Source organism: Phascolarctos cinereus, unplaced genomic scaffold (assembly GCF_003287225.1).
Source record: "Phascolarctos cinereus isolate Bilbo 61053 unplaced genomic scaffold, phaCin_HiC Scaffold_3;HRSCAF=262, whole genome shotgun sequence".
Classification (NCBI taxonomy): domain Eukaryota; kingdom Metazoa; phylum Chordata; class Mammalia; order Diprotodontia; family Phascolarctidae; genus Phascolarctos; species Phascolarctos cinereus.
The window spans coordinates 174,583,812-174,597,687 of NW_027555736.1; the positions used below are offsets into that span (position 1 = coordinate 174,583,812).

The 13,876-nt window shown below is 38.6% G+C and overlaps 1 protein-coding gene and 1 pseudogene across 1 annotated transcript; both read right to left on the minus strand.

Annotated features, from left to right (window-relative positions):
- Positions 1-1,675: 1,675 nt before the first annotated feature.
- LOC110206573 (olfactory receptor 11H6-like) lies at positions 1,676-4,259 on the minus strand. Its single transcript, XM_020984075.1, has 2 exons — positions 4,188-4,259; positions 1,676-2,659 (listed from the first exon to the last, which is right to left on the minus strand). The coding sequence occupies exons 1-2, from the start codon at positions 4,257-4,259 to the stop codon at positions 1,676-1,678; spliced, it is 1,056 nt and encodes a 351-aa protein (XP_020839734.1).
- Positions 4,260-12,267: 8,008 nt separating this feature from the next.
- On the minus strand, positions 12,268-13,211 carry LOC110206570 (olfactory receptor 11H4-like; annotated as a pseudogene).
- Positions 13,212-13,876: the final 665 nt, after the last annotated feature.

Consider the following 13,876-nt stretch of genomic DNA (forward strand, 5'->3'; position numbering starts at 1 on the left):
ATATTATCCAAATTACAAAGAAAGCAAAAGAAATAAAGTGAGAAAACTGTGGTTCAATTTTCACTCAGAGTTCCTTAGTTCTCTCTCTGGAGGTGAATTACATTTTTATATCATGACACCTTTGAAACTGTTTTGGATTTTTGTATTGATCAGAGTAGCCAAGTCTTTCACAGCTGATCATCATTACAACACTGCTGTTACTATACACAACGATCTTGTTCTTTTCACTTCACTTTGCATCAGTTCATACAGTTCTTGTCATGTTTTTCTGAAACTACACCCCTCTTCCTTCCTTCCTTCCTTCCTTCCTTCCCTCCTTCCCTCCCTCCTTCCTTCCTTCCTTCCTTCCTTCCTTCCTTCCTTCCTTCCTTCCTTCCTTCCTTCCTTCCTTCCCTCCTTCCCTCCCTCCTTCCTTCCTTCCTTCCCTCCTTCCTTCCTTCCTTCCTTCCTTCCTTCCTTCCTTCCTTCCTTCCTTCCTTCCTTCCTTCCTTCCTTCCTTCCTTCCTTCCTTCCCTCCTTCCTTTCTTCCTTCCCCCTCCTCTCCTTTCTTCCCTCCCTCCTTCCTCCTTCCCTCCCTCCTTCCCTCCCTCCTTCCCTCCTTCCCCCTCCCCTCCCTCCTTCCCTCTTTCCTTCCTTCCTTCCTTCCTTCCTTCCTTCCTTCCTTCCTTCCTTTTTTCTTTCTCTCTTTCAATGGTGACAACATGAGATGCATCATGGTGTGGTGGATAGTGAGCTACTTTTTTAATGTTTAATTTTTTTCCCTCAATTACATGTAAACAAAAGTTTTTTATGATTTTTAAAAGTTTGAATTCTCTCTTCTCTCTCTCTCTCTCTCTCTCTCTTCTCTCTCCTCTCTCTCTCTCTCTCTCCTCTTCTCTCTCTCTCTCTCTCTCTCTCTCCTCTCTCTCTCTCTCTCCCTCTCTCTCTCTCTTCTCTCTTCTCTCCTCTCTCTCTCTCTCTCTCTCTCTCTCTCCTCTTTGGAAAAGCAAGCAAGTTTGATGTACATTATAGATGTACAATTGTGCAAAACATTTCCATAGTAGCTATGTTACAAAATAAAATACAGACCAAAAAACCCAAGAATAAGAAATACAGTAAAAAAAATATGCTTTAATCTCTTTTCAGATTCCATCAGTTCTTTCTCTGGAGATGAATAGCATTTTTAATCTCAAGTTCTTTAGAATTGTCTTGAATAATTGTATTGCTGAGAATAGCTAAGTCATTCACAGTTGATCATTGTACAATATCGCCATTGCTTTGTTCAGTGTTCCCTTCATTCTGCTCATTTCACTTTGTATCAATTCATGTAAGCCCTTCCAGGTTTTCTTGAAAGGATCTTGAAAGCTTTCTTATAGCACAATAGTATTCCAATCTAACCATATATCACAACTTGCTCAGCCATTCCCCAATTTATGGGTATCCCCTTAATTTCCAATTCTTTGCCACCATAAAAAGGCTATAATTTTTTTTGTTGTTGTTCATGCAGGTCCTTTTCCCTTTTTAAAATCTCTATTGGGATTTTATGGAAGCATGAGATGAAAAAGTCACACAGGATGAAAAGTCATGGGTGGGTTGTAATCTGCGGTGTTAGAGGAATTATGAGTTCTCAGATCCTTCAAATATTGAAGCAGAGCCAAAGAGAAGTATAATAGTCATCTTAGCTTTCAAATAATTCTCATGAACTCTGGCTAATTTTCAATCCTCCTAGGACTTTCCGTAGGGCATTTTTCATGTCCTTGTTGCGCAGACTATAGATTAGAGGGTTTAAGAGGGGAGTTAGTACTGAGTATATCAATGTGACAATCTTCTGCATTCCAGCTGGATTCCCAGATGTTGGGCTTACATACATCACCATGAGGGTGCCATAGAATAGAGACACAACCACCAGATGGGATCCACATGTGGAGAAGGCTTTATGCCGGCCAGCACCAGAGGGAACACGTAACACAGCTCTGAGGACTAAGGTGTAGGATCCAAGGATGGAGAGGAAGGGTCCAAAGATAATCATGGAGTTGAAAGTGTAGCAGATGAGTTTAATGACAGGAGCAGGGACACAGATGAGAGCAAATAATGGGCCTGGGTCACAGACAAAGTGATCAATGATGTTAGGGCCACAGAAAGGCAGCTGAGATATCAGAACAATGGGAACTGGATAACAAAGGAATCCACTAACCCAACAGGCAGATATTAGGGTGACACAAAACTTCCCTGTCATGATGGTGGGATAATGCAGTGGTCGACAGATGGCTAGGTACCGATCATATGCCATGGCTGATAGGAAGAAACATTCCGTAGTCCCCAGGGAAAAAAAGAAGTAGAACTGGAAGAAGCAGCCAGAGAAGGAGATGGTCTTGGTCTCAGATAGAAGGTTGGCCAACATGTTGGGAATAGTAGAAGAAACATACCATATTTCAAGGAAAGCAAAGTTCCCCAAAAGGATGTACATGGGTGTGTGGAGCTGCTTGTCCCATTTCACTGCACAGACAATGGCTCCATTCCCTAACAAGGTCAGAATGTATACCATTAAGATGAAGAAAAAGAGGAGATTCTGCATTTCCTGGTGACCAGAAAAACCCAGGAGGACAAACTCAGTCACAGTGTGTGTGATTGACCTATTAGGCTCCAAAACTGTGGAAAAGACAGACAAAAATGACACAAACTATCTTGTTTCCAAGTAAGGAAGCATCTTAAGAAGAAAGTTTAAGTTTCATGGGGAAGCACACTGGTCCATTGTGAAACTAGATGTCCTGTCCTTAGCTCCTATGGGACATACCCTAGTGCAGGGAATAGCATCAGAATTAAGTGGGTTTCTGCCTAATCTGAAGGTAAGCAGGTATCACAGATTTACTTCTGCATTGTGCCAGTTGTACCTGGATCCTGAAAGGACACATATCTTGAGAGAACACAGTCTTGGCAATTTTTCCACAAGGTGCATGCACCAGCAGAACACATTAGTGTGCACATAGAAGGATATACACACAGGACCTGAGACCACCAGAGTCCACAGAATCATAGATTTATAGCTAGAAGGGACTTTTGAAGTCATCTACTGCAATGATCTCATTTTTCAGCTAAGGAAACTGAGGCACAGGGTGGAGGTCTAAGTGACTTGTCCAAAGATAGATGGGTATCAAGTACACAGCCAGTATTCAAACCTAGGTCTTCTGACCACAAATCCAGCACTTTTCCCCATGGTCATGCTGCCTCAAGAGTCCTCACTATCTCTTTATTTTGCATGGAAATAATCTATACTCATATACCTGTAGTGGCTAGTCTCAGTAACACTAGTCGTTTTGTTACTGTTTCTTCTACTTAAATATTCTGGCAGCATGAAGCTTCAGTGCAGCAGGAAACACTTGTGCCCTCATCTAGTGAAACAGTTCTACCTGCTCACTTTCTGTCTCATAGGACTTGCTACAGTGCCTAGCATACTGTAGTAGCATTAGTTTGAAACAAAGTCTATCTCATTCTGTAATGACTCATCTTCTTTAAATCTTAATAAGATTTGTTCTTTAATGTCCATATTTCTCATAAATGGGTAAGGTGTGTCCAATTTCTTCTTAGTTTGAAACAAGACAGATCTTGAAGTTGAATCACAGTGACTTTTGTTTTCCCCTGTATTTGTAGCCAGTGTTATCTACATTAACATATAGTGTTACCCTTCCACTAGCACCACCTTTGAATGTGGAGGAACATAGATGTTATCACCTGCAGATGAACCTATGCATGATATTTTGTTAAAAGAAGAGATAACCATACTTCATTTCTTGTTTCATCCATTGAAACTAATCACATATCCCTTTTTGCATTTCTTAAGAAGAATAATTAACTCCTATTTTGTTGTTCATCCTTCATTTTCACAGAGGACTAATGACATCATGGGTATATGTCTTGACTTGAGTGTAAATTGGATTTAAGTGTGGCAGAGCTGTACAAAATCATGAGCCTTATTCTCTTTGCCAGAGTTTTTGAATTCCAGTGGCAGGACAAACAGTTAAGATGAACAGCTATGGCCCATGATGCAGTGGATGACCTTGGTGTCTTTGATGTTTGTCCAAGCTCTAAGCATTCCACAGTGCCTGCTTCAGCTGCCTTCATGGCAGTTGGAATAAAGTGTTCTCATCCCATCCATTATGCTAGAGAAAGTCTTCACATGCTTGGGGTAGACATTCCCTTAATTCACTGACGGGTTTGAGGCCTGTCACCCTCAACCTGGTTTCATCTGTTGAGATGGTTTTTGGGGTGTGGCTTCTGTGCATGCTAGTTTCTTGGAGCTACAGGTGAGAGTTGGGTGAAGGTGGTCACCCTGAAAAGGGCTTGCAAGCCCTCTCATAAGAGATACTAATCCTCCATGAACAACCCATACACTTCCACTCCTACTTTACTTGGATTACTTGAATTACTTGGATTTACTTGAATAATGGAACAAGAGAAATAAGATTTTTTTGATAAGACCAAATAAGTAGGGCATATTTGTCTATTCTGGAAACATAGACACTCCAGAGTCTATGTGAATATACTCAACATTCACTTATTAAACATTTATTAAGCACTTACAGTGTACAAAACACTCTAGCACTGAGGAAGATATATAGATTAGCAAGATCTAGGTCTTTGCTTGCATGAAAGTTATAAAAATAAAAATGACTAGATATGTAAGGGTGAGGAGTACAGTATAAAAATGTCTGAAAAGATTTTCATTAGATAATGCCAAGAAAGAAATCAGAACCCATGGAACAAAATACATACTAATAATATACATGTAAAATGACAGGTGTACAATAATGAATGTATCACAGAATCATAAATTTGAGAGTTGGAAGAGACCTCAGTATCCATCCCACACCCATGCTGTTGTTGTTTTTTGTCATTTGTTTTCTAAGAGTACCATGGCATCGACATAAAAGGAATCTCCACTCTAGCCTATCTGGCATACGATCAATCAGACTCTGCTTGAAGACCTTCGAGGAGGGGGAAAGAAAAGTTGTTTAGGGGCAGCTAGGTGGCGCAGTGGATAGAGCTCCAGCCTTGGAGCAGGAGGACCTGAGTTCAAACCTGACCTCAGATATTTGACACTTACTAGCTATGTGACCCTTTGCAAGTCATTTAAACCCTATTGCCTCACCAGAAAAAAAAAAGTTGTTTGAATCTTAAAGGGAATGGTTGCTAAGTTATTTCAGACATTTTATATGTTGACATAAAGTTACTCCAATGTAATTATAAAAGCAAGTTTAGTTGTTTTTGATATTTAATACTATTTATAACAAATTAATAAAACAGATTGATTAATCTTACATTAAATCTGAGACAAAATAAGTCTGTTTTGGATAATATGCTCACTTACCAAAATTCATCCTTTTGGCCTCTATAAAGTCTGTAGAGAGGAAAGGTTGTACTATTTTGTACTTGTTCCAATCTGGAGCTAACATAGAAGAATAATATTTTCAAGATGAGAGTATATTTTTGAAATCATGTTAAATATTAGATGTTTTTTCAATGAAAAGAGTCCTTGGCTCAGTTGATAGTGATTTTCATGGCAATGGAAAAATTTTCCAATAGATTTAATTCAAATCTGCATAACATATGGAGGAGATACTATGTTTAAATAGGCAGTGTAGTGTTAGTGGAACGGATGTTGTGCTTAGAGTCCAACGACATGGGTTCAGATCAATTTTCTAATGTATAAAATGGAATAAACATTATGCTACACTACTTCATAGGAAAATGCTTTGTGAACCATAATTTACTATGTGAATATGAAGTCATTTAAATAGTGAGGCTTCACTAGCAAATTCTAATTTCCAAAGATGTCATTCAATTATCTTAGAAATTCAACAAATACATTTAACATAGTACAGAATTAAAATGTAGGAAAGTAATTTCTGATACTTTCCAAGATAAGAATCAGATTTATGGAAAGAGCACTATGTGTGGAGTCAAAAGACTCAGTGACAAGTCTTAGCTCCAACAATAAATAGTTTTTGTGACTCTTGGCAAGTCATTTAATCTCTGAGTCAGTTTCCTTAACTATCTAATGGAGATAATAATACTTGCTTTACCTGTCTTACAAAGTCCTTCAGAGAACAGAATAATATGTGAAAGCATATCGTAAAGAAATTTCAGTTTTCTATCCCTCACCTTCCCCACCTTCTTTGTCCAGGAACCTGAGACAGTTCTTCAAGTAAAACAACTAGCTTTCAGGAGCTCTGTTATCTTCCGCAGCTGTGTCAGTCTAAGTGTGAACAGGTTCTTTTCCCAATTAGATAAGTCAACCCAGGGTAGGAAGTTTTCAAAATGAACTTTAGTAGGAAATAAGCTTCTCCAGTAGGATGTAAGCTTTTTGAGAATAGGAATGCTTTAATTTTTATCATTTGTAGTAGAGTTCAAACTTGGCAAGTTAACAAGCATTTATTAGGTGCTTACTATGTGTTGGGCACCGTGCTAAAGGTTGGGTGATAGAAATACAAAAAAACCCAATAGTCCCTGCTCTCAAGGAGCTCATAGTTTAACAGGGAGACAACATACAAATAACTATGTGCAAACAAGATATATATAGGAAAAATTGGAGGTAATCTCAGAGGGAAAGTGCCAAGATTAAGGAAGATTGGGAAAGCCTTCTTGAAGAAAGTAAGACTTAAGCTGATTCTTGAAGTTGAAGCCAGGAAGTAAAAATGAAATGGCTTATATGGGTCATTCTGAGGAGCACCAGCCCAGAGCCCTAAAAATCAATTCAGCCTCTGCTCTACATTTCTGGGCAAGAATATAGTAGGCATTTAATAACAGTCTGTTGAATTAAGTTGAATATAATTATCTAAGCTTGGAAACACATGCGTTTACAGAACAAAAATTTCAGCGTGCTGGCTTACCTTATGGAACTCCAGCTCCTGTTCTTTGTCTGGGGACACTGCCCCAAATATCTCTTTTTAATTCCTTGATGCTTAACCTCTCTGACTCTCTCCTTTGGCTCCTCAGTAGTCTAGTGGAGGATTTGGAATGAGAGGCCCAGTCAAAAGATACAAAAATTTAAAAAAATAAAATTTTATTAATGTGTTTTGTTTCTATAACACTTACATTTCCTAATCTATCCCTTTCTCCCTCCGAGAGAAGTATCTCTTATGATAAATATGAGAGAAGAAGAAAACCCCACTTTGGCAGGACTACCAACATATCAAACAGATTTGACATTTGATATTCCATATGCCTAGCCCCCCATTTTTGCAAAGAAGTGTGTATGAGTGTGTGTGTGTGTGTGTGTGTGTGTGTGTGTGTGTTTGTGTGTGGTGACTGCTGAAGCAATTAATGGACTAATAGAGCGTTTCCAGGTGGAGAAAGAAACCTTTTCTGGAATTGTTTTAGCATAACAGTATGCTCAAAAAATGTTGCAGTACCCTGCCTCCTCTCTTAGTGAAAGGTCAAAAATCCCCCACTCCCCCACCAAAAGTCCTTTGTGGTATAAACATTGTTATTACTAGAATCACAGGACTGACATCCCTATAACCAGGAAGAGAAACTGAGCCTTCAGTCCCAAAAACCGGAGCTTGTAAGTCTGACCATCTTGTCCTCTGACCTAGTTATTATGATAGAATCACAAAAAAATTAGAGCTGCAAAGGACCTTAGATAACTGAACTAAATGAAACACTAACAGTCTCAACCCTAAAACTTAACCCTATGTGAATTTTGTTAGCAAGCAAATTTTATTATATCTGGTCCACTTATGGTGAAGGTACAAATAAGCAAAGAGGAATAGAAACAACAAGCCCAGAAAATTCATCTTCTGGATTCTGGTAGTTAGCTTCACAGTATCTGATAGAAACAATTGAAAGGCTCTAACTTTTCCTATCTCCTTGATCAGAATGGTTAAATATTTAGAGAGACATGTACATTTCTTTTAGACCCTAGAGAAGAAGGTTTCTTTTACCTCTTAATTTAATGGATCTCTACTGTGGGTAAGATTAATGGGAAATTCTTCCGGCCTCTCCAAATAAGCCTGGTCACTGCTGGAAAAGTTGAAATAAGAGCATAAGGAACTGAGATAGTAAAAAATGCTTTTGAAGAGGCATTGATTGTTACCACTTATAAATTATTATTTAATGAGATTTCTATAAGAGAAACATGAGTGCTTCTGCACCTACCTGTTGAATCCATGTAGGTGGATCTTTGGGATTCAATGCATAATTCAGACGTTATCACCTAGCTGCTAGGAATGTCTTTCTTCCTCAGTTTTCATACACACTAAGAGTAGATTCACTGGCCTGAGTCCTCCTAGGGTATCTCCATTCCTAGACAGAGGAGGGTCCCTGGATTCCTTTGGTTCCCTCTGGAAGAAAAAAGAATGAATAACTTTAACCAAGAAAAGACATCTTCATTGTACAAGAATACCACATACAAAAACCCATCATTGTACTGACTACAATGCAAACCTTCCTCTGATAGTTGTGGTGTCATTAATAATAACAGCTAGTATTTATATGGTGCTTTAAGGCTTTCAGAGTACTTTACCAAGTTATCTCATTTTATCCTCACAACAACCATGGGAGCTAGGTGTTATTATTTATAATAATAGCTGGTCACACTGCTGGTCAAAAGTCTAAAGCTAGATTTGAACTCAACCAATTTCAAAGTCTAAAAATTCTATGTGCTGTACTACCAACTTTCTGGCTTACTTGGGTGAAATGATTATAGGATCATAGATTTAGAATGGAAAGGGACATCAGAGGCCATGTAGTCCAAATCCTGTATTTTGCAGATAAGGAACTAAGGCTCAGGGAAGTTAGATGACTTGTCCTGAGGTCATACAGATGGTAAGTGACAGAGCCAGGATTTGGGCAAGGAGGGAATCAGTTACAAGGAGCTCTTTCTCAAGCATCCTAATCTGGAAATTGTTTGGTGGAAGGAGAGCAAAAGGGGGGCATAGAATCTCAAAAAATTATTTGTTATTTCATTTGACTTTTTCCATACCTGACAATTCTGGGAAGCTGTTCTCTTATAGTGATTTGAACTGTGTGTCTCTGATCCAATTTATGTTTCCTATGAGAAATTATCACTAATTCCCAGGTTCCTAAGATCCACAGTTACACCATTTCTATTACTTTATGCCATGCTCCTTCACAATATTTTGGCTAGGTTTCCCTTTGGGGTCTGACTAATGAGACACCAGGGTCAAGGTAAATATGTGGGAAATCTCAGGAGCTCTTTCCTCTGTGTGAGATAATTTTTCACTGAAGACATGCCTCCTCTGTGCAGGGAAATGAGTATGTGATCTTCATTTGTGACAGGTGCCTGTCTGCTCCTCCTTCCTAATAATAGGCTGACCTTACATAACTGCCATCATTCAGGTGACATTTTTTATTTGATTTCCATCCCCCAAAATCTAATAGCTACCAGCTATAGAGTTTATTTCATTCAATTTTAACTTTGTTGAATAATTGTCCTTCCCAATCAGTAGTGGCATAGGCATTAGAGTACTTGACCTGGAGCCAAGAAGATATATCTTTGAATCCTGCCACTGATGTATAGCTTGATATATGAGTATGGGAAAATCCCTTAAATCAGTCTTTAAGTACTCACTAAGTGTTTACCATCTGCTGAGCATAATGGGGATCTAGGCAATGGGAGTCCATTCTCAGAGGATGCAGCTCTGCCTGATGCCAAACAGCATGGTGGGATCTGGTGAACCTACCTGTAGAACTGCAAGATAATGTGTAATGGAAAGGCTCTGTTCCCCAATTTTTGGAGAGTTGGTAAGGACTAAAGAAAAAATACATATCGTCTTCAATCTTGTTGGTCACATGATTCTGGATGTTGATTTGATTGTTGTTCCAAGAGCTGGAGATGGAAATTGATGGGGCATGGGCAGCAACTATGCATGAGGATGGTTGGAGAGAAGCAGGCAGTCTGGTGGGTCTGAATTGGTGTAGTTATGGAGAACTCTCACTAGTCAGGAGCAAGCAAAGCCCTAGGACAGGAACTGGGTGGCTAGCAAGATAATGGCATGAAGATAGCTGGAGAATATCTGTAGTCCCCAGTCTCTCCAAGAAAAGGAGGAATACACATTTCCTCATCTATTCTCCAGGTCTGAGTTCAATCATGCTGTAAATTACAGTGTTCATTTTTAAATTTTAACTCTTTTTAGTTTCCATCATTGTAGCCATTGTTCTGTATCTTACTAAAACCTTACAAAATGCACCCATTAAATATTGAAGACCAAAGAGGGAGGCCTTCTATGTATAGCATGTGTTCATTATGGAAGATAAACGGTTTGATATGGATAAGAATTACAAAGAATGAGAGGACATGGGTAGGTTACAATATCTATCATTGGAGGGAGTTAGTGGTTACCTCGATGTGATTACAGATCCATCTGAGAAAGAGGTCATTTCCTGGTTCCCAGAACAGATAAGGGACATCTTTTATCTTTTGCTATCTCAAAACAGATGACATGACAGGTCTAAAGTGAAGATTTTGGACCAGGAAATGGAAGACCTAACACAGGGAAAGATTGGCTGTTGCTTACGTTCAGTGAATACAAGAATAAGAATAAAAAAGCAGATCAGCTGTTAAGAAAGAGAGATGCAGGGTACAACACTAAAGTTTCCAGTGCCAGATGGACAGAATGGAACCACATTGAAGGACCCCACATCTGGAATACATTTCCTTTTCACTTATGACTCTTGTTGTCATAACTGCCTTTAAGACACAATTCAGGTGCCACCTTGTATAGAATTGCCTGTTGTATACAATAGCCTTCCTTATCCCCCAGTGTGCTATTGTTCTCTCTCTCTTGAAATTATATTATTTTATTTGTAACCCGTATTTCATCATTTTGTATTTGTCCCTCCAGATGAATATAATCCCAATGAAGCCAAAGACAATTAAAATTTTTCTTTGTATGCACATGATGGGCATTTAATAAACTTTTTTTAAATTGAATTGAATTGGAATTTATCTGGGTCACTAGTAATGTTGAACAGCACAGGGAGAAATGTCATATCCTTGGTGTACTCCACTAGAATCTTCTTTCCAAGTTTTCGTTGAGATTTTGTGACTATATTTTGGTGCTGGTTATCAAACGTTTCTGAATCCACGTAATTAGACACATATCTCATCATTTTGTCCAGAAGGGTACAATGAAAGACAATGTCAAATGCTTTAAGGAGATCCAGGCATTCTAAGGCTAAACCATTTTTCTGTAGCAGAATAGAAATCTCAGTAAATACTAGTTTTCACCCCACCAAACTCCCCATTCCTATTCCCTCACATCTTAACAAGCTAAGGACAAGACAAAGGAGTACTATGCGCTATTTCTTTGTTCCGAATATTAGAACTCATGGGATAGGGATGGGACCGGTCCTGTGATTTTATTAGGATAAAGAACTTTTCCTGATGGAATTCCTTGTACCAATGCAGATTGGCACCTGCTTTTGAATTTACAGTCTTAGAAACTTGCTTAGGACAGAGAGTTTAAGTAACTTACTCAGGGTCACATGGCTAGTATGAGTCAGAGACAAGGGTCAAACCCGAGTCTTTCTGGCTCAAATAATGACTCTTTGTGTAATATGCTCTGCTGTATCCCATTAGAACCTGTAGCTCTGGCATATGTGTGAAACTTGTAATTTGTCCCTGGAATGAAGATTAAAAAAATCACTAAGCTTTAAGTAACACAAATATAGTTTCATATCATTCTCTTTTTGTTCTTTATTGTATTCTGAAATATTCAGGTTGCTTGATGATTGTTATGTTTATAATAAAAAATAAAATTTATAATAACAAAAATTGTTGAAAAAACAAGAATCAAGTGATTTATCTATCTAGTAGTTCTTGATCTATTGGCCTTAGGTATATTAATTTTTTCACTTGATTATTTAAACTTCTAAAATCATACCTTCTTCTGAATAGCTCAGTGAGTGGGTTATATGAATATGTTCTGTCTCCAGCAGCCACTATTAAAATAGAGTGGGACAAGCCAAGAGGAGAGAATAAATTATACCATGTTGACACCTTTTGGATGATTTATGTTTATAAGGTAATACTTCTCCCTGATGCTTAATGTTATTGAGCTGAGGTTTGGCTAGAGAGGACAGGCAAGGCATTAAGGGATGAAGGATGTTTCTGAGAAGATGCCCTCTATGAGCTCCCTGAAGTATGAGCTTCAGGACTAGTAGGTGAAAAAGGTATATTTCTCAATGGCCCTTTGGATTTCCATCTTGGCCCATGGTAGGCATTTAATGGTTTTGCTTGTCAATCAAGCATGGAATCACATGTAAAAATCATATATGTGATTTTGCTTCTTCTGAAGCTATCCCCATGACTTTTCATAAGGCTGTCTTTATGTCCTTATTTTCAGGGCTATAGTTTAAGAATGGAATTACTGTTGAGTAGGTCAAAGTTATGATCTTCTGCACTTCACCAGAATTCTCAGATGTTGGGCTTACATAAATCACCATAAAGTCCCAAAGAGGACTCAGACCTTGGCCAGATGTGGAGAAGGTCTTACACTGGTAGGCCACTGAAGGGACTTGTAGCACAGCTCTTACTAGCAAGATGTGAGAGCCAAGGATGTGTAATATAATGAGGGAGATAAGAAGGGAACTCAAGACATAGAACAGAATGTCAGTGGCAGGACCAGGAGCACAGAAGAAGGCCAACAGTGGGTCCATGTCACAAATAAAGTGATCAGTGATATTGGAACCACAAAATGACAACTGAGAGAACTAGAGAGTGGATGCAGGATAGCCGAGGAAGCCAACTGTTCAGCAGACAGACATCAAAGTGTAACAATGCCTCAAGGTCATGATGGTTGGGGAGTGCAGCCAGTGGCAAATGGCAAGGTAAGCTATGATGGACAGGAAATAGGCTTTAGCTCCACAAAGGGTAAAGAAATAGAACTGGAGTAATTAGCTAGTAGAGAAGAGCTAGTTTTGGTCTTTGAGGGGAAGTTTTCCAACATGCTGGGAGCAGTGGAGGTGATGTACCACATCTTCAGGAAAACAAAGTTCCCCAGTAGAATGTACATTGGGGTGTGAAAGCTCTTGTTCCACCTCACTGTACAGATGATGGCCCCATTCCCAATCATGATCAGTATATAGATGATCAAGAATATTAAAAAGAGTAAGATTTGCATCTCTCATCAGCCAGGGAAACCCAAGAAGACAAATTCTGTCAGTTTGTGCTCCTGACTTGTGCATTGGTCCCTGAACTGTGGAAAAGACATAAAGCAATTTATATCAGTTGCCCTGCATCTTTGGTATTTCTAGGACAAGGATTTTTAAAAAATCATTTATTTTTTTTAATTCATGAAATAAATGTAGTGGAACTCAATGTAGTGGAACAACAACAACAAAAAGATGATTGCATATGAAACTGCAAATCCACTGTACAAAACTTGCTATTCTTTCCAAGAATACAACAAAGTTATTATGTAAATTTCCTACCCCCCCATTTTTCTTCCCTCCCCACTCCTGCCCTAGAGATGGCTACCATTAGGCACAAATATGTCATATATGAAAAATCATTCTATGCATACTTCTATTTGTCAGTTCTTTAAAAAATGGAGTTATGAGTTAGTTCTTTTAAAATTCCCAGAGATTTTAATGATGCCTTTGTAGGACTTGTAGAGTAAACATCTTGTTCATATAGAAACCAATTTGTAATTACCCTGCCTTCTTCTTAGCCCATAACACTTCAATTTTTTTTTCTGTACCAGAAAGCTGAGGTCTCAACCTTCTAGTGCCATCTGAAAGACTTTAAGCTGACATTATCTCTTGCTTACCAGGATACCAAAGGCCTCATTCCCCATGAGGAAAAGAACAAAAAGTTTTCTTTGCTCTTTTTAACATTTACCAATAACAGCATACCAACCTGTCAGATTAAATACTT

What these genes read in the sequence shown, in the direction of transcription:
- LOC110206573 (XM_020984075.1), bottom strand. Translation starts at nt 4,259, where the DNA reads ATGCACAGAAGCCACACCCCAAAAACCATCTCAACAGATGAAACCAGG. An exon ending in GGGTGACAGGCCTCAAACCC is followed by an intron (nt 2,660 to 4,187) that starts GTCAGTGAATTA and finishes GAAACAAGATAG; the next exon opens with TTTGTGTCATTTTTGTCTGT.